Source organism: Rhineura floridana, chromosome 15 (assembly GCF_030035675.1).
Source record: "Rhineura floridana isolate rRhiFlo1 chromosome 15, rRhiFlo1.hap2, whole genome shotgun sequence".
Classification (NCBI taxonomy): domain Eukaryota; kingdom Metazoa; phylum Chordata; class Lepidosauria; order Squamata; family Rhineuridae; genus Rhineura; species Rhineura floridana.
Genome location: NC_084494.1, coordinates 26796012 through 26821507, shown reverse-complemented (window position 1 = coordinate 26821507; position 25496 = coordinate 26796012). Strand labels below are relative to the sequence as shown.

The window sequence follows — 25496 nt, the reverse complement described above, 5'->3', positions numbered from 1 at the left end:
CATATGACCTCTCACCTGACACACAATGGCGGCTAGTGACTCCAGTGTCAGTGGGGCAGTGAATCCGCTCTGGGTTTTAGTCTTGGACAGCTCTTTGAAAGTTCAGACTAAAACTGAGAGTAGATTTACTGCCCCACTGGCATTGGAGCCACTGGCCTCCATGGCTGACACTTGTGGGTCCCCCCCCCATATTTGAATTGGTACCCATTGAACTCATATTCTAATCTAAATCCATATTCAGGCCAAATTCTCCCATTCTGAACATGTAAGCATCATTGCTTTATAAATGTATGCAACCAAGACATAGTTTCACAGGAACCGGCCTTGTGCCAAGTCAGATGGTGACCATTTACCCCTCTAACTCATGTGTGAGGAACCTTTTTGGCTCCACAGGCCAGGTCCTTATCTGGTTCCACCGCCACGGGTCAATGTTGACAGGTGAGCAGAGCAGCCCACCTGTCAATCCTATGGTGTCATTATGACATCTGATGACTGACAGGCAGGATGTCCCACACACCTGCTCAAAACCCTTATTCAGTGCTTTTCAAGCACCTGACAGCCAGGGGGAATCTACTGCACCCAGGGCAGGATTTTGCCTGCAGGGAAAAGGCATGCCCAGGCAAACTGGACTGGATTGAGCCCCCATGTCCATCAGATGATGGGCAGCTGATTCAGTCCTGCTTTCCACAGGGATCCCTCCGCCCCATTAGCTGAGGCTGCCCACCCATTGGGGTGATGTCACAGGTGGCCATGGTTTCAGGGAAATGGCCCCATGGGAACTCCTGGCTGGCCAAGATCGGTCCACAAATCGGAGGTTCCCCACCTTGCTCTATCTCAGTACTACCTAGCTCTCCAGGATGTCAGACCTTCCCAGACCTTCCTGGGGACAGCAGGGATTGAACCTGGGATATTTTGCATGCAAAGCATGTGCTCTGCCACTGAGCAATGGCCTTTCTTTCAGCACCAATGTGGTCATCATAAACAGCAGACACACATTTGCAGGAGGGGTATCTCTTTATTGACAAACCAAGGCAATTTTTAAAAAAAGTCAATTCCAGGTCACAATTTATTTATATGTCAGTCACTTGTCAGAGTTTCCTATATAAGTAATGTTAGCTTGATTGTAAATAGGGGTTAGGTAGATATGTTACATTTTTTAAAAAACAGTTTGCTTTCTAACTTCTTGAAGTACCTTTCTCCGTGTGTGTGTGTGTGAGAGAGAGAGAGAGAGAGAGAGAGATTCCTGTGTTTGAATGAGTGTTGGGCAGATATAAATCAATATGGTGATCTCTATGGGCAGTCCAGCAAACAAGAATAAAGACCAGCCCATCCTATCAGGTTGGCAATATTACTCTAGAAAAATGCTGGGCTTTTGTGCAACTTTGGTCCCACAATACAGCAAGTGTTTAATGACTTTTAACCCATCTGACTTTGTATTCTGAAAGAAATAAAACTGTATTTTACAAATCCACCTGGTGTCATGGCTCCTTTAAGTGACAGCTTCAGAATCAAAATTCTTGTGCTCTGTGTGTCTCTCTATCCTGCAAGGGGTATTAGGGTGAAATCAAGTGTATCATAACATGCAGCCGGGTGCCCTGTTGAAAGACATGCTGGCTCCTTTTTTTTTTTTTAAGTTGCCACTCCTGTGGAGGCTTACATTTAACTTCCTGGGCCATCATGTTTATGCACTGCTGCTGAGCAAGGATATGTTCACTGCCTATGACAGTGCTATGATGCTATTATAAAACCAGGGTCAAGAACCTTTTTCAGCCCACGGACTGCATTCCCTTTGGGATAAACCTTCCGAGGACACATGAAATGGTTTTTAAACTGAGATGCCAGATGACTCCCTGCCCTTAAAAGCCAGAGATGCTATTCAATCCAAAGTCATATACACGCAAATGAAGCTAACTTCGCTTCGGTGTTTCTGGTAGCCTTAATCCGCCGTTGCAGCCCAACCAGAAACTACAACTCCCAGCAGGCTAAGTGAAGCGAAGGGTTGCCACTCGAACTACGTCAACCAGCAGGCCTTGCGCCAAGGAACCACATCTCCCAGCGTGCCACGGAGCGGAGTGAAGGTGGGTGGGGTCCGGTTGGAAAGGCGCCGGAGTTTAAGTTCCGCGCTGTCGGGGGTATTCGGTTGGGTTGCAGCTGTGGCCGGTATGGAGCGCAGCGGGGCGTCGCTGGCGCAGGAGCTCAGGCGGTGGGCGGCCGAAGAGATGAAGCTCCCGCCGGACAAGATTCCCTCCGAGAGCGCCGCCCGACGGTGTGTGAGATTCGGCCCTCCCTGACCTGAGTCCTCCGAGGCCGAGTGTACTTAGGCTGACTCTGGCATCTATGTTTGCATTCCAGCAAAGTATGATGAGAGTACCTCTGAGAGTGTGCAGAGTGCAGGGACTCTCCAGATGACCGTTGGCCACGCTCAATGGGCCTTGTAGGAGTCCCAGCAACATCTGCAGGGCACTGGCCTGGAGAAGGCTGTGACTATATTGTTGTGATAACCAGGGGTGTAGTTGTCTGGCATCGTGTGTGTGTGTGTGTGTGTGTGTGGACACCTTACTTTTTTGAGAGCTGGGTTCCAGGCGGGCCCCTATGTGTGTCATAAATAAATAAAATAAATTACGAAAGGTAAGCATGTTAGCCACTGAGGTCTCTCCTTGTCCTTTTGTGCTGATTGGAGCCAGAGTGAAAGGAGGTGAATCTGCCACTGAGAAGACTCTTCTCAGTAGATAACACACAGCCTACCCTTTCAAGCTGATTGGCTCTTAGGGATGCCTCTTGTAGTGGAGTGTGAACTCTGAGAAGACATGAAGAGCAAGGGAGACTAGGGAAAGTGGAAATGCGGTGTGGCTGTGAGGAGGCTTGGCTGTGACTATCATGAAGGGCCATAGGACTTTAGAATTTGTTACTACACTAATGGTGATAGCTAAGAAGTGGGGTTTTTTTCTAACTATGCCTAGTTTAGAGTTTCAATCTCTTCTGAGCATGTTCATTCCACTTTCTTCAAGTTTAACCCAGAGATATCAGATAGTCTTGTTTAGCCCTGGAAACTTTTATTTAATCCGATAGGTCTGGCACCTCACACATTAAGTGATAATTTTCAATCTACTTGGAAGCAAATGATATTAAATAAAATATCGTCATTAGGTTTTTCTATCCAAATAATTTTAAATTGGGGTTATGAGAAGGCCAAAACAATTATCATACAACGGATCAAAAATATTGATTACCAACAGCATTTGATGTTGATAAGGAAACATAGATATAATAAAAAACCTTTGTCTCTGATGCCTTATTTATCAAACCTGACGTTACCCAAATGGCGTAGAGCCTTCACTCTAGCAAGATTTGATATCTTACCATCTGCATTGCTAGAGGGCAAATATAAAAAAATTCCTTTAATTGATAGGAAATGCCCATGCGGCAGTGACAAAATTGAAACAGTTACACATGTTCTGCTACACTGTCCGTTTTATTGTACCCTTAGAACTAAATTAATTAATCCTATTTTGGACTTAATACCAGGAAAAAGTGACAGTTACTATGTAGATTTTCTATTATCTGATCGTTCTTTTAAAATTACTGAAAAAATTGCTAAATTTTGTGCCTCAGCTATCCAGTGTAGGAAAAATTTGATACCTTGAATGTGATAATATTTTAACTTGTATTGATCTGTTTTAAAATAGTTGTTTTTAACTATTTTTATGTTGGAATGTTGATTCGAAATGTTTGGTCAGTGACCGCAATAAACGTATTGTATTGTATTGTTTAGCCCTGCCAAAACCCATTATGCTATGCGTATGAGTGAACATATTATTATTTTATGCTAGGCACTTGCCTTGCTTGATTTCCAAGATATAAGTCAATGACAGTTTTGCTGCTACTGCCATATGGTAGTATGCTGTCTGCTTCTTGCTGCAAAAACTGAAGTCAATAAGCAAAATCGGAGCTATTTAAATTTTAAAATGACCAAGGTAGGATAAGGAAGAAATTATTGTAGCCACCTAAGCTCCATCAGGCACCTCCTACCCCTGAATTGTTTCTATTCTGGCTGTTCACTATAAGAACTACTGTTTAAGTTAAAGAATGAGTGCCTGAGTTTGCTTTTTTCCTCTTCCTTCTGTATCCCTTCTTTTGTGTCATGTCTTTTAGACTGTAAGCTTGTCGGCAGCAACTATCTTGTTTTAATTAGTTGTTTCAATTAATTTTTATGCCACCACTATACCTAAGCGGTGTACTATAAGGTTACAAAAGATGCAACAGAGAAAATTAGGTAAAATTCAGAAAACTTAATAAAAAATCAGAAAACTTATTGGCTGTTGGCTGTTGCCAACCTCTGGAAGTTCAGCAGGAAGGGGGCATCTCAGCCAGGAGGGAGTTCTACAGAACTGGATCTGCAATACTCAACACGTGGTTCCTGGTGGATATGATCTGTATGTCTGAGCTGTAGGGGCCGGCTAACAGTGACTCCCCCAGTGACCAGGCAGGGGTATTGGGAACCAGCTGGCCCTTAAGGTATCCTGGACCCAAGTTGCTAAGGGCCTTGAGAATTGATACAAGAAACTTTAACTTGGTCTGGTAGCAAATGGACAGCCAGTACAAGCTTTTCAACAATGGAGTTGTATTGTGGTCATTCATAACTGATTGTATGTAAGCTACTCAGAACCTTTTCAGCTGAAGAGCAGAGTGCAAATGCTTTAAATAACCCCCCTTCTCTCCTCATCCCTGCTCCCCAGGATGTGCTCAGGTCAGTGTGCTGAGATCTGGAAATACGTCATCCGCCATGTTTACCACCAAAGGTAAGAAGCTGGCAGTCGGGGGAGCAATGAGAGGTTGGTGGATTAGGGTCTTCCTTGGGGTGGGAAGGAGTTGTTCTGGGTGGATTTAACTCCATAACTTGACAGGGTAGAGCAGGAGAGGGAAACCTGTGGAAGATGTTGGCAGGACTACAGCTGCCATCATCCCTGATGATTGGCTGAGGCTGATGGGAGCTGGAGTCCGACAAACCACCTGGCAGGCCACAGGTACCCCATCTCTAGGGAAGAGGATAATATTATCTACTAGCTAAATTTGGGAAAGGGCCGTGGCTCGGTGGTTGAGCATCTACTTTGCAAGCAGAAAGTCCCAGGTTCAATCCAGGTAGGGCTGGGAGAGACTCCTGCCTGAAACGCTGGAGAGCTGCTACCAGTCAGTGTAGGCAACACTGAGTAGATGGAGCAGTGGTCTGACTCAGTGTAAGGCAGCCTCCTCTGTTCCTAGCTGCCTGCCTTCATCAGTTCTTATGCATGAAGATTTTTGCTGCATCTGGCATCTAGTCTGGATTCCTGACGCATCTCAGGAAGAAGATGGGGAGACGCTGCCAGCTTTCATTAGTGTCTCTGCTCTTGTGCCTTTAATTACCAGGCTGACTCACAGAAATTAGGCAAATGTATTTCTGGCATGGAGATCAAGTGGTGGGGAAAAGCTTTGCTGATCAGACCATCTGGTCCACCCTCCTCTTTTGTGGTCAGCCAGACACCTCCAGGTAGCCCATATGAAGGCAATAGGCCTCTGCTGTTGTTGAATAACAGATGGCTGGGGACATGGGTAGACTCCCTCTACACATGGAGGGTTCTATTTTGTGGTTAATTAACAAAATATACGTACCGCTTACCCAGTAGAAGACGGCTGAGCGTTTTACAGAGAACAATCTGAAGTATTCATGAAAACAATGCCAATCAAAGCAAACAGTAAAAACAACCTGAGATAAAATGGTATCAAAATAGAAATAAAATCGGCAAATTTGAAAACAGCTATATATAATAAATTGCCTGCCAATCTGTACGGCCAATAGCCATTGGTAGACAGATCCCCATGAGTTTGCTGAATCCCCCTTTAGAGTGATCTAGATTGGCAGCCCTCACAGTATCTTACCTTGTGAATTCCACAGGGTCCTGAGGTACTATGCACACTTCAGTTCTGAAACAAAATTGGTCAATTTCATTGCTTATCTTGCGTTTTATGGGAGAGAGAGAGGAAAAGTTACTCTTTATCCTCTTCTCCACACGGTGCATAGCTTAATAGACATCTCTCGTGTTCCTCCTCTAATTGACTAGTGGTTTTCCCCAGCTTCTGAAAGAAAAAACCCTGACACTTTACTCAAGGGATTGGGAACCTCAGGACAGGGGGCCAAATGCAGCCCTCCAAGCTTCTGTAGCTGGTCCTCAGAACTCTCTCCAGGCCCTGCTTTGCCAGTGTGGTGTAGTGGTGAAGGTGCTGGACTACGACATGGGAGACCAGGGTTCAAATCCCCACATAGCCATGAAGCTCACTGGGTGACCTTGGGCCAGTCACTGCCTATTCATAGGGTTGCCATAAGTCAGAATCGACTTGAAGGCAATACATTTACATTTTATTTTTGCCTGGCTGGAATGTGTCCATGAACTCTGGTAATGCCTCTTGCTTGCCTGGGTGGAAGGAGAGAGAGGGGTGTGAGTCTGTAGAAGCTAGCCTACTGCACAAAAGATCCTTTGTGGATCTGCCCACTTTTGCAGTTGGCCCCGCCCAGCACTGGTGTGTGGCCCCAGTGTGGTCCTTGGGAGGAAAAAGGTTCCTCATCCCAGCTTTAGCCTTTCCTGGTAAGGAGGATGCACCGATTTCTGCATGCCAGGCTCTTGTCTGATTACGCAAGAACCAGGGCTAGCGTGGGGAAGAAGCTGGCCGCCTAGCAGAACAAATAACTGAGATGCGTCTCTTTCCCGCTTAATGGCTTGAATGCAACTCTCAGGACTGCAAAAAAAAAAAATGTTGCTGGCCTTATGGATGGGTTAGTCTCTCCTTGCTTTTGTGAGCTGACCTCTGCTATTTCAGGGGTTTTCTTTCAGCGCCCAAGTTGCACTGTGTTGACTTCACTCCCTGCTTTTCTCTTTAACGTTCTAGGAATGCCAAGAAGATCCGGGGCAACTTGCTATGGTATCCTTTTTGGGGGCGGGGATGTTCCTCCAGAATCCCACACCTTTTCTCTGCTAAAATGTGCCACCCCACACTCCTCCTCCCCCTTGCAAAAACGGCGTGGCAAGTTAAAAGTTCAGCAAAGGGAAACTTCCTTTGCCAGCTTGCTGTAGCTCAGTGGTAGAGCATCTGCTTTGCATGCGGACTGTCCCAGGTTCAATTCCCAGCATCTCCCGGTAGGTCTGAGAGAGAACCACGCCAGAAATCCTGGAGAGGCGCTGCCGGTCGTTGTAGACAGTACTGAGCCAGATGGGCAAAGGGTTGGACTCGGCATAGGGCAGCTTCCTAGATTCCTCTGTATCTCCATGTGGGTGAAAGTAGTACCAGTTGCATTTCTGCAATGTATTTATTTAATATATATATTTCCTACGTAAATAATAAATAGCAAATAAATGCATATCTATATCAGGAGAAAATTAATCCCTTTGCAGCAATGTCTTCCTTGCAGCAATGTCTTCTTCTCTTCCAGTCCTGAAAGGCAGAACTTGAGTATTATTCAGACCTGACCTGGCCACACCGTGATCGCTTCCGCTGCAGGTGCCAGTCTGGACCTGTAGCATCGCTATAAAGTCCCAGTGGGAGCATTGCCAGCTGGGCAGAGCTGGAGCTACTGCTGCTGGCCTTTGAGGCAGCCTGAGGCTGGCCAGGGGAAACCATGCTGAGCCTTCCTGCACTTGAGGCCCCTGCCATCCAGGAAACCCTGTGTATTTATTTACTAGCTATCTACCATTCCCTTCTCCCCACCCCCAAACGGTCCTGTGCGGTAGGCTGTGATGCCTGGCCTAAGGTCACCCCTTGAGGTCACCATCCTCCTTGGGGTGCGTCACCTCCTGCCTGTGCTCGATGTCGTTTCGGCGGCAGGCAAAGGCTTTTTTGTTTTCTTGAGCGTTTTAACCTTTTAAGCAGTAGGAGGTGTGTGTGTGTTTCATTCTACTGTGCTCTTTTCCAAATTTTATCTGCTGGACTTTTGCTTGCTGTTCATTGTTTGTGGCTGTATTTTTTAATTCTAAGCTGTGCTGGGAATACTGTCATGTTAATGGTGCAGGATGTACATCTAGCATGTATAAATGATGGACCAGCCAAATTAGCCAGTGGCCGAGGGGTCAGGGGAATTGTAGTCTAACAATATCTTGGGAAACCAAGGTTGAAAAATACTGGTTTAGAATTCTTGTTACCATTAATCTGGAAAGAAAATGTTCCTTTCTAACCCCCCCCCCTTTTGTTATAACCCTACCCTGACTCCCTGCTCACTCTATGCTTGCCACTCTGTAGCATAACCTTCACACTCGCTTTTTACTTTGAATGGTGAGCATGTTCCTGTTTTCTGTATTGTAGCTAACACATTGGCTATGTTTGGATCATGGTTTACTGTGGCAAAGCCAAGCCTAGCCTCTCCTGGGCTTACACACTCCTCCCTGCTTCTCTGGCGCAACCCCAGCAAGGACTTTGGAAGCTTTCACTTCGGTGTTTGATTTATCGCAGCTTGCTTTGTCATCCAGACCCAACATATTGAAACACACCAATGTCACACCATGGTTTATGAAACTGGCTTGTTTCAACACACCATAGTCCAGATCAGCCACAGTTTAGGGTTACAATGTAAATGCTAAATTGTGATCAATTAGAAGCTAAAGCTTCCAGTCTTTGGGGCTGCATCAGAGTGGAGTGTGGAGAGCACACAAGTGCCATGGGGTAATTGTCCTCTAAGCTGTGCGTTTCTTGTGACTTCCAGATATAAATATTGTAGTGGTTAAACAACAAAAGTAAAAGATGTGTTTTCTTAACCCAAACTTTCCACGTAGGTATCAGCAGATGGAGGAGACTCAGGTAAGAGAGAGAGAGCGATATGCGGGAAAGGGGCAGTATTGCTGTACCTCAGTGGCATTTGGGCAGTGATTCTTAATCTGTGGCCTGGGTTTTTGTGTGTGGAGGGGGAGAACGTGGAAGTGGAGGAGACAAATGGAGGGAAGGATAGAATCCTGTGGCAGGTTTGATGCTTCCCTTCCCCACCAACCAGTACCTGCCTGGCCCCTTGCAATGGACCCTCACTGACCCACACTGGATTTTTTTGGGGGGAAAGGTGCAAGCTTCCCAGTCTTAGTGCTTTATCATCTCATTGTGAAGAGGAAAGGGGAGTCATCCTTCCTTTCTAATGCCGGTGTAGGATTCCTACCTCTTATCTACACATCCTGGCACACAGTCTGGGCTTCCTTAAATTTTGAATGGGAATATTTTTCACTGCTGTACTCAGCTAACATCTGACCTGACATGGGTTTAATTTTAAAAAAGAAAGAAAAAGCTTAAGTGCATCATATTAATGTTAGATGGCAATAGCCAAAAGTAGTTGCAACTGAAATAATTGATTGGTGGGGAGGCAGAGATTTAATAAAAATATGCATTGTATGGTTTATATCAAGGGTGTGGAAACCAGTGGCCCACCTTCAGATGTTGTTTGACTTCAGCGCCCATCGGGCCTAGTCAGCACGGGCAGTGGTCTGAGGTGATGGGAGTTAGACTCCAGCACTTTCTGGAGGGCTGCCGCTTCTCCACCCCTGGTTGAAAGGTCACCTTTGAATGAATGCAAAGGCTTTGTTGGACAGGAGGGATTGAGGGCATGTGAGCAAATGAGATGAGTGGCCAGACACAGTTCCACACTAACAGGGTGGTTTGTTTTTCTCTCAAGGGCAAGCCCAGTGCCTCGGAATCGGAGAAGGAGCGTCGTAAGCAGCTGATTCAGGGCATCTCCTGCCTTCGGGAGGAGCTACAGCAGATAGACTTGCAGATTGAATCGGCACAGCGTGAGCTCGTGGCTGATGGTGAGCGGCAAAGCAGAAGAGGAAAAGATCTGTAGGATGGTGCAGGAAGTGTGTGTTGGGGGGAAGGATCCCTGGGCTTGGGTAGGGCGGGTAGCTCTCTACCCCATTACCAGTTGCTGCCCAGAGCACTTTGTAAAATAAAAGGAAAACCCTTGCAAAATCAGCTGAAGGACAAGGTAAACTGACGGTGCAGCCTTCAAAAAGTGTTTGGGGATTGAAGTCTGAATCTTTATCCTCCCTGAATGTAGAAGCAGGCTGCTTTTGATGAAGGTTCGGGGGGGGGTGGGAGTTGAAACAGACCTTGTGTCAGCATGCAGCATCCTTGAGCAGCTGCTAGATCCCCAGCACTCAGGCAGGTTCCACTGCTGCATCGACGCCTACCCCCTCAGAATCTGAAGCCAGCCTTCTTGCCCTGAAACTTGTGTCGACAGCTGGCTTGGAGCCACCATTTTGGCGTTCTACTGCGCCTCCAGTATAGTGGCTGTCTTAAGGCATTGTGGGAAATCAGAATGCCAGCTGGATGATCATAACCATTCTGCCGTCATCAGAACCTGGTAAGCCTACCAGCAACCAGAAGGGTGGCACACCAAAAGGCACTTAGCTGAGGGTTGTCTTAAACCTAGTGTCAGCCATAAGTAGGTAGAGCCATATTTCCCTTAGTGAGACACAGGTATCTTCTCTCTAAAGGCACAGCGGGCCCCAAATAACAAGGGGTGGTTGAGCACTATGAATTACCAGAGTGAGTTTCTCCCACTGGATGGCTTCCTGCCTTACTGTTTAAGCTGTTTCAGCATAAGAACCTTCCTTTTTTAACGTTGGTATCTCTAGGGCTGGGATAACAGCTGTGGGAAAGGCCAAATAAATACATAGTGCCCTGGAACCCCACGTCCTGACCCCCTGAAGAGGATCCTCCACTGGCCTCAAATTTCACAGAGTGCAGGCCATGCTTTTTCTTTTTTTAAAATCTCAACAGTCATAAGGGCTAGAACCTTGATTTTTTTTTTTAAAAAGGCCAAGCTTAGCGTCCAATACTGACTCCCAGCACTTGCGTAGGGATTCCAAAGTGGTGTAGGAGTACATAGCTTAATTTGTGGTGTGCTCTTGCTCTCATCGGGTCTCTCAGAGGTCACCCTGGAGATGGCACAGGAGGAAATCCGGGATGCCAAGCGTCGCAACTTGCTGCTCAAGGCCTACTCGGCCCGGGTCATGACAGAGCGCCAGCAGTTGCAGGCAAGAGTGGCACAAGTTGGAGGCCATCTGGAGCAACTTGAGGAGATGGAGAGGTACAGTCCCAGTTTCCAGGCTCTTCAGGTCATTGGATGGGCAGTGTGTGTGTGTTTGGGGTGAAGAAGCTCCGATTGGGGTCAAATACAGCCTTCTACACCTCTCTGTCTGGCCCTCAGAGCCCTCTCCAAGCCACACCCCACAGCCCCCTAGCGTGTGTGTGCTTGGCTGGAATGTGTCCTTGCCCTCTGATAATGCCTCTTGCTTGCCTGGATGGCAGAGAGGAGTGTGTGAGTCTGTGCAGAAACTAGCCGACAGTACAAAGCTAACGTTTACATTCATTGCTCCACCCACTTTTGCCACTGGTCCCACCCCCCACTGGCACGTGGCTCCTGGAAGGTTGCCCAGAAGCAGTGGCATCTGTTGGCTCCATGTCAGTGGGGCAGTGGAATCCACCCCCGGTTTTAGTCCGAACTTTCCAGGAGCTTCAGCACCTTGGACGGCTCCTTGAAAGTTCAGACTAAAACCCGGAGTGGATTCCACTGACATGGAGCAACCAGCTGCCACTGCCCAGAAGGGAATGCAGCCCTCAGGCTAAAGAAGGCTCCCTACCCTTTGTGTTCGTGATGACCATTTGATGGTAGAAGAGCCAGTAGCCCCTGCAGCTTGCCAGCCCAAGCACTTTGGGCCTTATTTGTGGGAATGCATTTAACATTTGGGAGGCAGAGATCCACCTTTCTCCTCAAAGGGTTGTCATCTCCATTCTAACAAATCCCTAATGTCGTTCTGGACAGCTGTCTGTCGGGTGTGCTTTAAGCTGGATTCCTGCATTGAGCAGGGGGTTGGACTCGGTGGCCTTATAGGTCCCTCCCAACTCTACTATCCTGTGATTCTCTTGGCAGGAAGGCCAAAACGTCAGTGGTGTTTAGCAGGAAAGCCCCGGAGTCCGGATTCCCCAACTTGGAGCCAGACGTTCTGGTGAGAACTGGTTGGTTGCTAGCAAGGAAGGGGACAAAGTGGCTTCTTGCAGTTGCATTTTTATTTGCGATCAAGAGAATAGCACTTGCAAGTATTTATTTACAAGCACTGCTGCCTTAATGACAGATCTTTCTGGTCCAGGCCAGTGAATGCACCACTATCTGGTTCTTTTATTAGCCAAGACCTTGATTCTCAACCAGTAACTTAAACTGGCTCCGCTTGGTTAATCAATTTCGATTCAAGTGCTGTTTGGATCGGGGGGGGGGATACAGGAGACTTGTATTTAAGCACTCTCCTGGTAGGAGGGATGGCCGAATCAGCCTGTTTCTGTTCTGGGTCAGATTTGCATGTATTCAATCATCCGCCCTGTCTGCTATAGAAAACTGCACAGACAATATAAATTGTACACGACTTCCCTAAAACAGGCATTTTTATATGGCTTTCTATGCATGGCCCCTTAAAATAACTTTTCTACATGTTTTTCCTGTGATCAGATGTGGTTTCCTTGGCGCATAATTCAATATATGGAGGGTTGGAAGTGGGTGCCTTTGGAAAACCCGCTGCCTTAGCTAAGGTTTGTTCTTTGTTTCTCTCCAGCGAGATGTCCGGGAAGCCTGCTGGCTGCGTTTCCAGTTCCTGAAGACCCTCTTTGACCGCAGTGTCTCTGGGCATTTTCCGTAAGAGCCCCTTTTCCATTCTCAAGCGTCCCTGCATTGAACCACATCTTGTGTTCCCTTCTGTTACTTTGCCTCGTAGCTCTCTTACATCATCCCTATCATCCCTGGGCTGGCAAAATCCATAAGTCCCCGGTTTCCCAACTTCCTAAGTATTTTCCATCTGTCTAGGGATAAGGAGCAGTTGTCTGTTCAGACTTCCTAACCGAGTTCCAGCTAACCTGAGTGCCAGTGGCTGTACAAGCTCTCTGGCATGGTGGTATTTCCGGGGCCTTGATGAAAGATTGCTGTCGTAGTGGGTTTCCTCCATCAGCAGGGAGTAGATGACCTTTAAGGCACCCCTTCAACTCGTATGATTCTGTGAGATGCCATGGATGCCACGGAGCCTCTCCTCCGTAGGTTTAGCGACTTGGGAATCGCAAACTTGTCTGTGGGATAACCCTTTCAATATAAGAATCCTTGGGGCTTGGTGTTCGACATTGTATACCAGACAGCTGGTATAGCACAGTGGGGAGGAGAGCCTGGCTGGGAGTCCAGAGTCTGAGTTCAAATCCCCGCTCGTGTCTCCTGAGTGTGAAGGACCAGCTAAAGATCACCCCCACAGTGAGTGGCTCAGGGGTTATGTGCCCTGCCACCTGTGCAGCCGTGGGCAAGCTGCATAGTCCCAAGGAGCCCAGTTGCCCCCCAGCTGGCAGCTGCGGACAAGGAAGGGGCTGGCTTGTGCAGCTGTGGCAAGCTGAGCAGGCCCTAGTCAGCTGGGGAGGACTAGCCTCAGAGAGAGGCAATGATAAACCCCCTCTCAATACCGCTTTCCATGAAAACCCTACATGGAAAGCAGATCATAATTATCCCCCCCCCCCAAAAAAAAAAGAACTGCATTGACTCTCAGTCTGCTTCCAGGCTCAATTCAAACCCCGGGCTTCCTTTTTTTTCTCGAAAGCTCTTTGTGGCTTAAGATCCATATATCTACAGTACTGCCTGCCCTTGCATCAGTCTGCCCAGATCCTGAGATCTATGTCTTGGACTTTCTCTGGTTCCTCCTACCATGTTAAGTGAAGCAGGTGGTGTCTGGAGAAATGGCTTTTTTGGGGGGGAAGGAGGGGACACCCTGCTTGCAGAATGCCTTCCCCAGAAAGGCTTGCCCTGCACTCACACTGCTTGGTTTTTCCAGACTTTAAATCTTTACACCATTTTGGGATGCCCCTTTCCCTGTTTGGGCCATTCCCTGTTAAAAACATTAAGAACTAGAGCTATGCTCACCTGCCCCTTCCCACCTTGAGCAGGAGGAGGGGCCCTCTGGCCCTCCAGAGGTTGCTGGACTACAGCTCCCATCATTCCCCACCATTGGCTGTGCTTGCTGGGGATGATGGGAGTTGTAGTTCAGCAGCATTTGGGGGGGTAGCAAAGGTCTCTTGCCCCTGCCCTGACACCCCTTCCTTTGTGTCTCTTAGCAGTGGGATGAACGAGGAGCAGCTGAACACTTCCTACCAGCACTGGCTGAGCGTCGTGGAGGTAGGAGCGAACATCATGGAGCAAGGAGTGGGGCGCGGGGGCGGGACCTGTAGCCCTCCAACATGATTCAGCTCCCAACAGTCCCAGCCAGCATGGCCAGTGGCCAGGGATGATGGGAGCTGTAGTCCAGCAACATCAGGAGCACCACAGGTTCCCCAGCCCTGTCAGTTTGATCTTGTGCTCTGCAGTGATGGGTTTGCTGAGGTTTGCTGCTGTTAAAGGTGTAGGATCCCCTTGCAGAACAGACTGGGAAAACCCTTAGGAACATTGGAAGCTGCCTTGTTATATACCAGTTCAAAAGATTAGTCTGTCTAGCCCAATACTGCCTGTTCTGACCAGCTGCAGCTCTTCAGGGACTCAGGCAGAGGTCTTTCCCATCGCCGACAACCTGATCCTTTTCTAATTGGAGATTCAGGGATCGGACGTGGAACCTTCTGCCGGCATGTGCTGTATCTCTTGAGCTACAGTACCTCTCATGCAGCACCAGTTCCTGTGACAGGGTGTGCATTTAGGGAGGTGGGATTCCTAGGGCACATCCAACTGCATGCAAGAAATCGATTCATGCTTTTGATTGCTCATTTAGGCTACCAAAGCCATCTTACTGCCTTGCACCATGCTCTCGTTTTCCCTTCTCCAGCTTATTCACACTGAATCATCTTTCTCCCCCCCATTACAGTGACCACACCACCATCCCTGCGTAAGACCTTACACTTGCTCCCTTTTGAGCTATGTGTCACCATTAAGCTTCTTAGTGTTGTAATTGCCATTTGACAATTTAAATCCAAAGTTTTATTTTTATTTTTGGAAGGATGATGTTTTAATGCTTTTAAACTGTATTGGGTGTAGTAATGTTCTTGTGTATGTTTTGATTTGCTGTGTTATGACCTGTGGTACAACCTTAAGCTTGCGTACTGCTATTGACGAGGCCGTTCTCACTTCCATTCCATCTCTCCCTGCAGAACGTGGCTGGCTCCCACCCACCTGCCCACATCCTTTCGGCCTTGGAACACCTGGCCCTTCAGAGCACGCAGCAGCTGCAGGAGCTCACCGACAGCATCAACATCCCCCGCGATGTGGAAGCCCTCAAGTAGGTCCTGTCCCAGGGCGCACGGACTGGTGCTGGATCTCCAGGGATGGCCACAGAACCCAGCATCCTTGGGCAGCTGTCAGGGGCAACTGTTGATGCCTGTCCTGGGCTTCCCTGTTTCAGCGTTCATTGGAATGCCTTGGAGCTAACTGCTTAAATCAAAGTTGCAGAATCTTTTTTGGGTGGGGGGCAGATGTCGGTAGCGGGCAGGGCAGTGGGTGCAGCACTTACTTTTGTCTGGCTGGAGCATAGCCGGTTGTACAGAAGCTAGAGGCCCATGCTGGACAGCGAGCAAGAGGCATTGTCGCAGTTCAAGGCACTTCAGGGTGGCATGGTGCAGGGCAAGGGAAGGGCGTAATCTGGGGAGAGACCCGAGGGCCAGAGAGGTGACTGGAGGGCTGCATCCAGCCCCAGAGCCTGAGGTTCGCCACCCCTGGTTTAAATTACCCAGACTGTCCCAGCCTGCTCCCAATGTAGCATCACCCCAGGGAATTGTGGGGAACTTAAATGGCTGCCTGCAAGCCAGCTGTTACTTACGAAATCATTGTTGCCGTCTGCCACCGGTAAGTCCATCAGGGCTGCAGGTGTGGGGCGGCAGCATGTCAAGGGCTCACTCAAAGCTGGAGCCTGCCCTTCATGTCTTTGAGAGGTGTCGAGGTCTACAGTTCTCCCCTTTCTGCCCCACACTCAGGTTTCGCTATGACAGTGCCCACCTGGAGGATGTCTCTGAGCCAGTGGATGACCTGCCCTCTGTCCAGGGCCTCATACAGGTGAAGAGTCTAGGCACTGCCTAGTTGCTGAATGTAATAAGGTTTGGGATAGAGGAAAGTTCACACACGGCTTGCTCATCTGTTGGGGACAGGGCCATCAAGTGACGACTTGCAAGAATGAATGAGCTCCCTTTCTCATCTGGAAAAACTTCCTAACTGTTAGAGCCATACGACAATGGAGTCAATGACCTAGAGAGGCAGTGGGCTCTCTGACACTGGAGGCATTCAAGAGGCAGCTGGACAGCCACCTGTCGGGAATGCTTTGATTTGGATTCCTGCATTGAGCAGTGGGTTGGACTTGATGGCCTTATAGGCCCCTTCCAACTCTATCATTCTATGATTCTGTTGGGTCTTTTGCATCAGCTGGTTTGCACGCTCAAGTCCAGTCCAAATCCAGCACTCCAGGATTTCAAGCAGGACCCTTTCCCAACCCTATCTGGAGATGCCGGAGACTGAACCTGAGACTTTGTGCATGCAAAGCAGATGTTCTGTCACCGAGCTGTGGCCCTTTTCTGGAGGGCCAATGATTCCCCACTCCTCTTAAGCTCTGCCTGTATTCCAGCTTTCCATACGAGTTCAGTGCCAGAGGAGTGGGGAAGTTCATATGTTCTTGCTTTCTTTCCTTTTCTCTCTCTCTCTTCTGGGGGCAGGAGGGCTGGAGCAAGTGTGAGATGCTTTGCGTGCAGCAGATCCCCCTCCACGCCCAGGAGAGAAGGCTTTTGGCACAGTTGGACGCTGTCGTCCAGGAGATGCATCGTCTACTGTCAGACAGCTCAGAGCATTCCATCCTGGCCAGGTGAGAAGAGGGATCCTGCAACTGTTATAAGTTTAATAAATATATAAACTGTGGTCCCTCCAGCAGACAGGATTGCGAGCGAGTGGCCTGCTACCTTACATTTTTTAAAATTTCTAAACTATAAACCTACCAATCATCGTTCACCATCAATAACATCGCATACAACAGAAGTGGGGGAACCTGTGGCCCTCCAGATGTTGGTAGACTACAGCTCCCATCACCCTTAAACATTGGCCATGCTGCCCAGGGCTGATGGGCATTGGAGTCCAACAGCATCTGAAGGACTGTAGGTTCATCAGTCCTGACACTGAAAAAAAATCACATTTTGTAATTGCACTGTACGTGTTACTTAGTTACTACTAATGCCTGGATATGTTGGTTACCAGCAATCCTGTCTTGTTAATTGGTTACTGTGACTGTTTTCTGTTTCAGGCAATCATCACTTCCTGTCCTTCTGTTTTCATTTTCCTCTGAACACTCTCCTCTCCATCACCACGTCTACACACGCTTGCCAATTCAGGATCATGCTTCGTTTGTCAGATGGCGTAGGCCTGGGAAGAGAGCTTTCTCCTGCAACCCCTAAATTATGGCACTCCTTCCCCACAGAGGTGTGTCTAGCACAGCCTTCGGGTCCTCAGATATTGCTGGGCCACAGTTTTCATAATTCATGACCATTGGCCTTGCTGGCTAGGGCTGATGGGAGTTGTAGTCCAGCAACATCTGAGGACCCAAAGGTTTGGAAAGGCTGGCTCTGGCATCTTCATTGCACGGCTTTTGTCTTGCGCTGAATATGCACCTTTTTACCCTGGCCTTTGGCAATTAATGGCATTTTGTTTTGAAGGATCCGCCTTTTTGCTGAATCTGTAGTGTTCTGTTCTGGTTAGAATGCTCTTACTTGTTTGTATAATTGTAACAGGTTCACTTGTTATAACGGCATATTGTATTGTTGTAACCTGCTCTGGAACCTTATTTATTTATTAAATTTCTCTCCTGCCCTTCCTCCCAGAAGGAGCGCGTGGTGAAGGGCAGATAAGAAATCTTTTATAAATATTTCCTTGGTGCCGTGCAGACATAACATCGGGCAGAGGTTCCCTTCTTCTCTTCCCGCCATTCTGACTTCCCCCCCCCTTCAACCCCCATTCCAGAGCTGCATTTGAGTTGGAGCTCCGGGCTGTGAGATTGCGGGGATACAGGGATGGGCTTTTGCAAGGCTGCCAGGAGCTGGAAGAGGTGGTGAGGACCCGAAATGCGGAACTACAGAGCTTGCAAGCGAAGCGCCAGTGCATTCTGGACTTCCGCCACCTGGTGGTGAGTGCTCAGAAGGGCAGCTAAACCTGGGGGTGGGGGGAGGGAGGAAGAAGAAAAGTGTTTACATGCATTCAGGCCAGGAGCAGGGTCAGAAGTGCAGTCAGCTGTTGGGTTAGGCCAGGGGGAGCCACTGTGGGGCCCTCCGATGCAATTCCCACCATCCCTGCCTATGCTAACTATGGCTAACGGGAGCTGGAGTCCATCAACCTCCAGAGGGCACTATATTGGTGATAGGGTGAGGCACAAATACAGTCCTTGCTTAGCCTTGGTATTTGTTGAGTAGTTGCGAGGAAGGCACGGCTCAAAGTGTGCCCTCCTGGCCATCATAACAGAATCATAAGATAGTAGAGTTGGAAGGTTCCTGTAAGGCCATCGAGTCCAACCCCCTGCTCAGTGCAGGAATCCAATGAGTTGAATGAGGCAAAAATAGCAAGGCATTTGGTATAACTGCAAAGTGTGCTACAGAAATTGTATTGACTTAAATATCTCTACCCCCTTCCTTGTATAGATCAAGGTGGCTTACCAAAATAAAAAAATACTATTTATTTCATTTATGAATAGCTTCCTGTGAAGCATCTTGAAGTGATTTCACAGTACAACAAAAACATGTAGGAAACAATTACATACAGTATATATAAACAATTGTATACATACACACTCTCTCTCTCTCTCTCACTAGAAGCTGTGACCCTGCTCGCTTTGCTCACCAACCCCACCTAGCACCCCATCTACCCACCTACCAGCCTCCCTTCCCAAAGTCCCCGTCCCTTTACACCTGCTTGCTTCTGTCTCCCAGCAGACAGACTGTAGTTTGCAGGGCCACCTGTAGGAAGCCAAGTGAATTGCTGTGAAACGACATCCTTAAGCAAATATAGTAGATATATACACACAGAAATGCATATATGATATATATCTCATACTAACTAGGATAGAAATCTCCACTTGGAAGGGTTGTTGAAATTCAATGTTTGTTTAAATTTGTATGTTCTACCAAATAGTGCTCAGAGTGGCTTTCCTCCCAGGGTGTTTAGGGGTGTGCTTATGACATAAAGCAACGCTTGAGAGGCTTCTGCAGTCTGCATTCTTTAAAAAGATAAGCCATAATCCGCTTCTCTGCCTTCTTCCTCCAGAATGAGAAACAGCAGCACATCCGGGCGCTCATCAAGGGCACTTCATATATTAAATCACAGCTTTGCAAGGACCAGGCTGAGGTACGATTTAATGCCCCCTCCCCATCCAGATGATTTTTTTAATGCAATGATGATGGATGAGCATGGAGCTGAATGTTAAAGGAGGGTGGGTAACCTCAACACCACCCTAGCAGGAAAGCTTCAGGGGACTCTGTAAACAAGGCTAAATTCCAGTCGGAGAGAAGGGGGAAAAGGAAACTCCACCAATACATACAGGGAGAGAGTCAGCTCAGTTTTTGCTAAAAAGGGCAGTTTTAGCCTCCCTTAAACACAACCACAAGCTCTGTTTCCCTAGGTTAAAGAAAGGTCAGGCTGTTCTAGGTGGGATCCTTCAGGAGCAGTGGGGGGGGGAACAGGATTTGGTGCTGGCTCTGAAGCAGTCTAGCATTCTCTGCTGAGTACAACCAAGCATAAACCTATTTTCTTAATTATGCCTTTTTAAAATGAACATTTTGGTCAGTACTGAAGTGTATAACACCAAAGAGAGGACAATTAGGAATGAGAGGTTAGTTGGAGCAAGGAGACAATGAATAATAATTACTGGGACAGGACATACGGAAAGTCTACCTTAGGTTTAAGCAGCAGTAAGAAAAGACAGGAAAAATCACTGAGAAAAGACGCGATACAGAAGGAGAATGGATTGTGGGGGGAGGAGGAAATAAGCAGACTTGGGTGCAGGTTCTTCGTTCTTCTAAGGACCTGCTGGGATAGAAAGCCTCAAGGAGAGGAGGTACCACAAGTTGCTATTCTCTGCAGTGTGCCAATGGAGTGGCCCTGCGCTCCCTCTCTTCCCTCTTGTGCATCCTGATGTGATGACTGCTGCCAGGTGACAAAGGAACAGCCTGGCTTCTGAGCAGAATAGATGATGGCATCTGTTGAGCATCCGGCTAGAGTTGTTCCTAAACAAAGTGGGGCTTGGCAGCATTGAGGACCAGAAACCTTTTCAATCTTAGTTTTTAAAATGTGAAGCGGGGATATTTGGGATGCCATTTCCTGCATCTGGAAATGGATTGTGTGCTGAATTTGGCACATGTGTAACCGTGCTGATTAGAATTTCTTGAATGTGTCTCCATTAGATCCAGGACTTTATAGAGAAGAAACTGCTCCCTCAAGAGCAGTTGATCGAGGTGGAAGCACAGCAGCTGCGTGACAGGGTAGACCGTGAGGTCCGACAGTTCAGGACCATCGCCCTGCCTTGCCTGCTCCGCTGTGAGCTTCCTGGGTGAGTCCTTCCCAAGTCCCACTTCCCCATAATGGATGAGTGATGCTGCAGAAGCAGGAAATCTATTGCAAACCTGATCATTTTTTAAAAAAACAAATCATACTTGACAAGGTATTGGTTGTGCCTCCTTAAAATCTTTGAAGCCAGAGAAGTGGCTGCGTATAAGAGCATCCGTCCCCAACACAGTGCTCTCTGGATGTTGTTCAAGTGCAGGTCCCAATACTCCTGGCCATTGGCTGTGCGAGAGTTGGGAGTCCAACAGCATCTGGGACACAGCAAACTGGACAAGGCTGTTGGAGGCAGCAGTTCACTTGCCCTGGCTCCTCCTGTGATGAGCAGAGTCGGAATAAAAAGGGAGAATGAGCACAAATAGTGGAACTGTGTGCCACCGATCTCAGTTTGCATAATTTACATGGGTCTTGGGACTTGCCTTTCCGTCATGTGGAATCTGGAGAACAGGTAACTACAAGCCTAGAGTGCGTCCATCCTTTGTAGCTGGGGCCGTGCATATCCCATGGTCATATACCAAGCAAGCACACAAATTGGGTGTGTGTGTCTGCACTGAGAGCAGAATGCAGCCTCCTCCAACTTTGATTTGAAGGCACAGGGAGGAAATTATGAGCCCTTCTTTCTGTGCCCCTCCCCACCCCATTTTCCAGGTCTCGGCGCATCCCTGCCCATGAGCTTTCCATCCACCGCCTGAGCCGCACAGCACCAACAGAGTACAGAGCCTTGTTGAATGTGTGCCACGGAGCAGCCTTCCCCCTTTACAAGGTGTGTGCCTCCCTGCTGCGGCTGTGATTTACATCCAGGGGAGAAAAGGCAAATTAGGTTCAGGCACTTCGGAGAGCTTTTTCTATCTCACCCAATAGCGAACCAGAACCCTGTGGCAGAGCCCGTGCAGAAAGTCCCAAGTTTACACTTCTGTTTAACACAGGGGTGGCTAACCTATGCCCCCCTCCCGGAGCAGTTGCTGAACTGCTGTCCCCATCAGCGCCAGCCATCGTGGCCAATGTTCATCTGGAGGTTATTTTATTATATTTGTATCCCACCTTTTCTCCCCAGAGCTCAAGGCAACATACACGGTTTTCCCCTCCTCATTTAATCCCCATGACAGCCCTGCAAGGTAGGTTAGGCTGTGAGAGGAACTGGCCCAAGGTCACCCAGTGAGCTTCATGGACGAGTGGGGATTTGAACCCTGGTCTGCGTTTCTAGTCTAGCATTCCAACCGATATGCCACCCTGGCTGTCTGAGTGACCCCTGCGTTAAAAGGATCAGGAAGCAGGTGATGGAGGAAGACCTCTATGCCTAGAACGCTGCCGAGAGTCAGTAGGCTGAGCTCTATAGAGAAATAGACTGACCTGGTACAAGGCAGCTTCCCCATGTTCCTGTGATCCCACATAGTCTTTGCCAGCTCCTTTTTAGTTGTTTTTAAAAAATAAAATAGATCATGTGGCAGCAAATGGCATAGCAGAGAGCTATGATCAATCCCAGTTCCTTGGAGCATGAGCATGTGACACACCCCATGTAAAAATGCATACGCCTTTAGATATGCCCTGCTTCACTGTTCTTCAGTCTTGGATCTCCAGATGTTGTTGGATCACAACTCCCATCAACCCCAGGCACCTTAGCCAGTGGCCAAGGATGATTGGAGTTGTAGTCCAGCAACATCTGGGGACCCAAGGTTGAACAGTGCCCTACTTTATAGAATGCTTGTTTGTTTCTTTGTTTCTGTGTTGATTTATTTATTTATTTATCCCACCCTTCCTCCCAGGAGGAGCCCAGGGTGGCAGGGAGCGCAGGATAAGACAACTCGGTCAAAGAGAGAACAGAATAACTTCTTGTATTTTTCTGAAATGTATTGCTCTGCTAAATACGTTAAAGGTTTATTGGGAGCGGGAGAGAATAAAATAAATACAAGTGCCACATAAAAGTACACACAGAGCAAAATGTTGCATCTCTTTTTGGGGTAAAATAACTAAAAATTAAATATTAAAATAAAAGTGAAATGGGGAGCCACATACCCAAATGAGGTCATTTCTTTAAAACTCAGTCTCCACGATTGTCTAAAATGGATTCCAAATACCCCTTCCTAAAACTGGATCCTTTGTGGCTCTCTCCAATGTGTCAAGTTGATGTAAGCTGTGCTCCGTCTCCCGTCATGCCTCTCTGCTTCCTCTACTGCTGTTCAGGCCCCTGAGGAGCTGCTCATCCACATGGCCGAGCTGAAGAAGACGGTGCTTTGCTTGCGTGCCCAGCTGGGTTCAAAGCAGAGAGCTCTGGGAAACCTGCAGCGCCAGCTGGCCAGCTCCCCTGAGCCCAATGTGCAGGGTGAGTTGGTTTTCCTGGGTCTTTCAAACCCTTGGCTTTGCTTGTTTGTCCTGTTCTTGGTGGAGCCAGTAAATCTGAAGGGGAGTGTTGCTTAGTGGTGGAGGGTGTGCTTTTTTTTGCCTACAGCAGGTCCCAGATTTAGTCCTTAGCATCTCCTGGTAGGGCTGGGAATAGCCCCTGCCTGAAACCCCTGAGAGCCTCTGTCAGTCAGTGTAAACCAGGACTGAGGATATGGTTTTCAGACCAAGGGCCACATTCCCTTCTAGGCAACCTTTTAAGGGCCGTATGCCAGGTCTGAGTGGAGCCAGAAGCAACAGTGGGCAGAGCTACAAGTGTGAATTCTACCCTGTGTGCAATAGGCTAGTTTCTAAGCCGCTCCCTCGCAGCCCTCCCTATCCTCCATCAAGAGTTCAACACATTCCAGCCAGGCAGAAACACCGAAAGAGGGCGGGGAGGGGGTGTGGCCTGGGGAGTGTCTTGAGGCCTCAGAGGCCACATTTGGCCCCAAGGCCTGAGGTTCCCCACTCTTGGCTTTGCCAATACCAAGCTAGATGGACCAGTGTTCTGATTCGGGAAACTTGGTAGTTGCCTAATACAAACTCCAGGAATACACTTCTTTCCTTCCATGGTGTGTTTTTTGATGAAAGCAGGGAGTGACTACTCCACCAGTTCAAAAAAAATAATAATCCATCTCTTATTCCCGCTTTTGTGTACGGAAGTGGTGTGAGATACCCCAAAGCCGCCTGCAAACTGTGGGAGATTTTTTTTAAAAAAAGCAGCCAGGTTCCTTCCTCCAAACACAGCACTCAGTACTCGTTGCTTGATCCTAAACAAGTCCTTCCCAAGCCAGATCTCTTCCATTGCCCCACTTTCTCTGTCCCCAGCGCTAGTGCGGGAGGTGCAGGACCGAGATCAGGAGCAGGTGCGTGAGCTGCTGCCCCAGATCCAGCGGGTGACAGATCATTGCAGGTGTCGCATAGAGCGCTGGCAAGAGGTGCAGGCCGTCGTGGATGCCTGGTAAGTGGGAAGAGATCAGTGGGAACAAGAGCCAAAGTGGGGTAGCACCTGGACAGAGGTTGCCAGCCTGGTGCCCCCCGAATGCTGTAGGACCACAACTCCTAGGACATGGTCTAAAGGCATATGAGGCCACCACCTTGCTGAAGCTAAGTAGGTCTCGGTCTGGTCAGTGCCTGGATAGGTGTTGCCTGTATGTTTCTGACCTTGATTCAAGGTGCTGGTTTCAACCTATAGAGCCTTACATGGCTTGGGACCACAGTACCTGATGGAACGCCTCTCCCGACATGAACCCACCCGTACATGCTCAACATCAAAGGCCCTCTTCCGGGTGCCTACTCCGAGGGAAGCTCGGAGGACGGCAACAAGGGAGAGGGCCTTCTCGGTGGTGGCCCCCAAATTATGGAATGATTTCCCCGACAAGGTGTGCCTGGCGCCAACACTTATCTTTTCGGCGCCCGGTTAATACTTTCCTCTTCTCCCAGGTGTTTTAGCATGTGCTTTTAAATTGTTTTTTAAAAAATATGTTTTTAAATTTGTATATTTGTTTTTAATGTTTTAATTGTTGTAAACCGCCCAGAGAGCTTTGGCTATGGGGCGGTATACAAATGTAATAAATAAATAAAACACTAGGGAGACACCGCAGTACAGCTAATGAAGTGGAATGACTACCCGTCCAGTAAATCCACCAATAATGAGCTATCATTGCATCAATGACATGATGCAGAATATATCTGCCAAACAAACACTACACCAGTCTGGAGGGGCCCAAGGTGACACTATAAAAAAAAAAAAAGCAAATTGGTGTAGAGGGCACTGCCTAGCTCTGTTTGGGGTGGTTTTTTGCTGCAAAAGTTCAGCATGGCTGCCTCTCTGGAACTGCATCTCTGTTTTCCCTCTTCCAGGTGGGAGCAACCTGGGCAGTTTGTCCTCCCTGCAGAGTGCCGCCACGGCTTTACCCTGCAACAGTGGCTGGAGCGCTGGACCCTGGCTGCCAAGGCCCTGCAACAAAAGCAGCAGCAGGGAGGTGAGCCGCACAGCTGGGTCTGAGACCGGTGTGGGAGCAGCATGTGTAAATGGCACCCTCCCGACTAGCAGGAGTAGACATCGAAGGCCTGTTGTGATCATTGCTGAAGGGGCGTGGCATGTGGTTGATGGGTCAGTCATGTACTTTGTTCCGTCAGGTTGCGATGGAGTGGAACTGCAACTGTCATGAGATGTTTCCATCTCTTCCCCCTTCCCCTCCTTGGGAGGTTGGGGGAAAGTAGTGTCGTAGGTCTGCCTTGGTAGGCAAGTAGACTGTGCCTTATCTTCTGACCCTTTGGAATAAATCTAAATGTATCTTCTTATAGTTTGTAATAAATCTAAATGCATGAAATCTCAATTTTGGGGGACTTGCTTGCATTCTTTCATGACCTTCTTCAGTCATTTCTAGCTTCTGCAACACATGCTGACCTGTTGATTATCAAGAGCAGTCTCAGCAGCAGTTTCTCACTTAGGTACATACAACCTCCTTTATTGGTCTGTTATTCCTACCGAACCTTCAACCAATAAACAAAAACCCAACTTTATTGGTTCGCTATG

At 48.2% G+C, this 25496-nt stretch overlaps 1 protein-coding gene across 2 annotated transcripts; it reads left to right on the top strand.

Moving 5' to 3' along the window:
* The first annotated feature begins 1705 nt into the window (after positions 1–1705).
* On the top strand, positions 1706–25296 carry HAUS5 (HAUS augmin like complex subunit 5). 2 transcript variants are annotated; one of them, XM_061597396.1, is made up of 19 exons: positions 1706–2078; positions 4737–4799; positions 6919–6951; positions 8793–8817; positions 9674–9806; positions 10930–11089; positions 11933–12008; positions 12606–12685; positions 14134–14194; positions 15154–15281; positions 15973–16051; positions 16702–16847; positions 17993–18155; positions 19286–19366; positions 20422–20567; positions 21227–21341; positions 22760–22898; positions 23783–23915; positions 24818–25296. In XM_061597396.1, exons 2-19 carry the CDS (start codon positions 4738–4740, stop codon positions 24960–24962), a joined length of 1905 nt encoding a protein of 634 aa, XP_061453380.1. In that variant the 5' UTR covers positions 1706–2078; position 4737; the 3' UTR covers positions 24963–25296. The 2 variants fall into 2 exon arrangements, with proteins under 2 accessions (XP_061453380.1, XP_061453379.1); XM_061597395.1 differs by lacking the exon at positions 1706–2078 and adding an exon at positions 2085–2266.
* The last annotated feature ends 200 nt before the right edge of the window (positions 25297–25496 follow it).

Bases quoted from the DNA above. Each gene is read 5' to 3' on its own strand.
- HAUS5 (XM_061597395.1), top strand. From the start codon at position 2,163: ATGGAGCGCAGCGGGGCGTCGCTGGCGCAGGAGCTCAGGCGGTGGGCG. The intron at 16,052-16,701 runs GTGAAGAGTCTA...TTCTGGGGGCAG, and splicing joins CTGTCCAGGGCCTCATACAG to GAGGGCTGGAGCAAGTGTGA. The intron at 22,899-23,782 runs GTGAGTTGGTTT...CTCTGTCCCCAG, and splicing joins CCCTGAGCCCAATGTGCAGG to CGCTAGTGCGGGAGGTGCAG.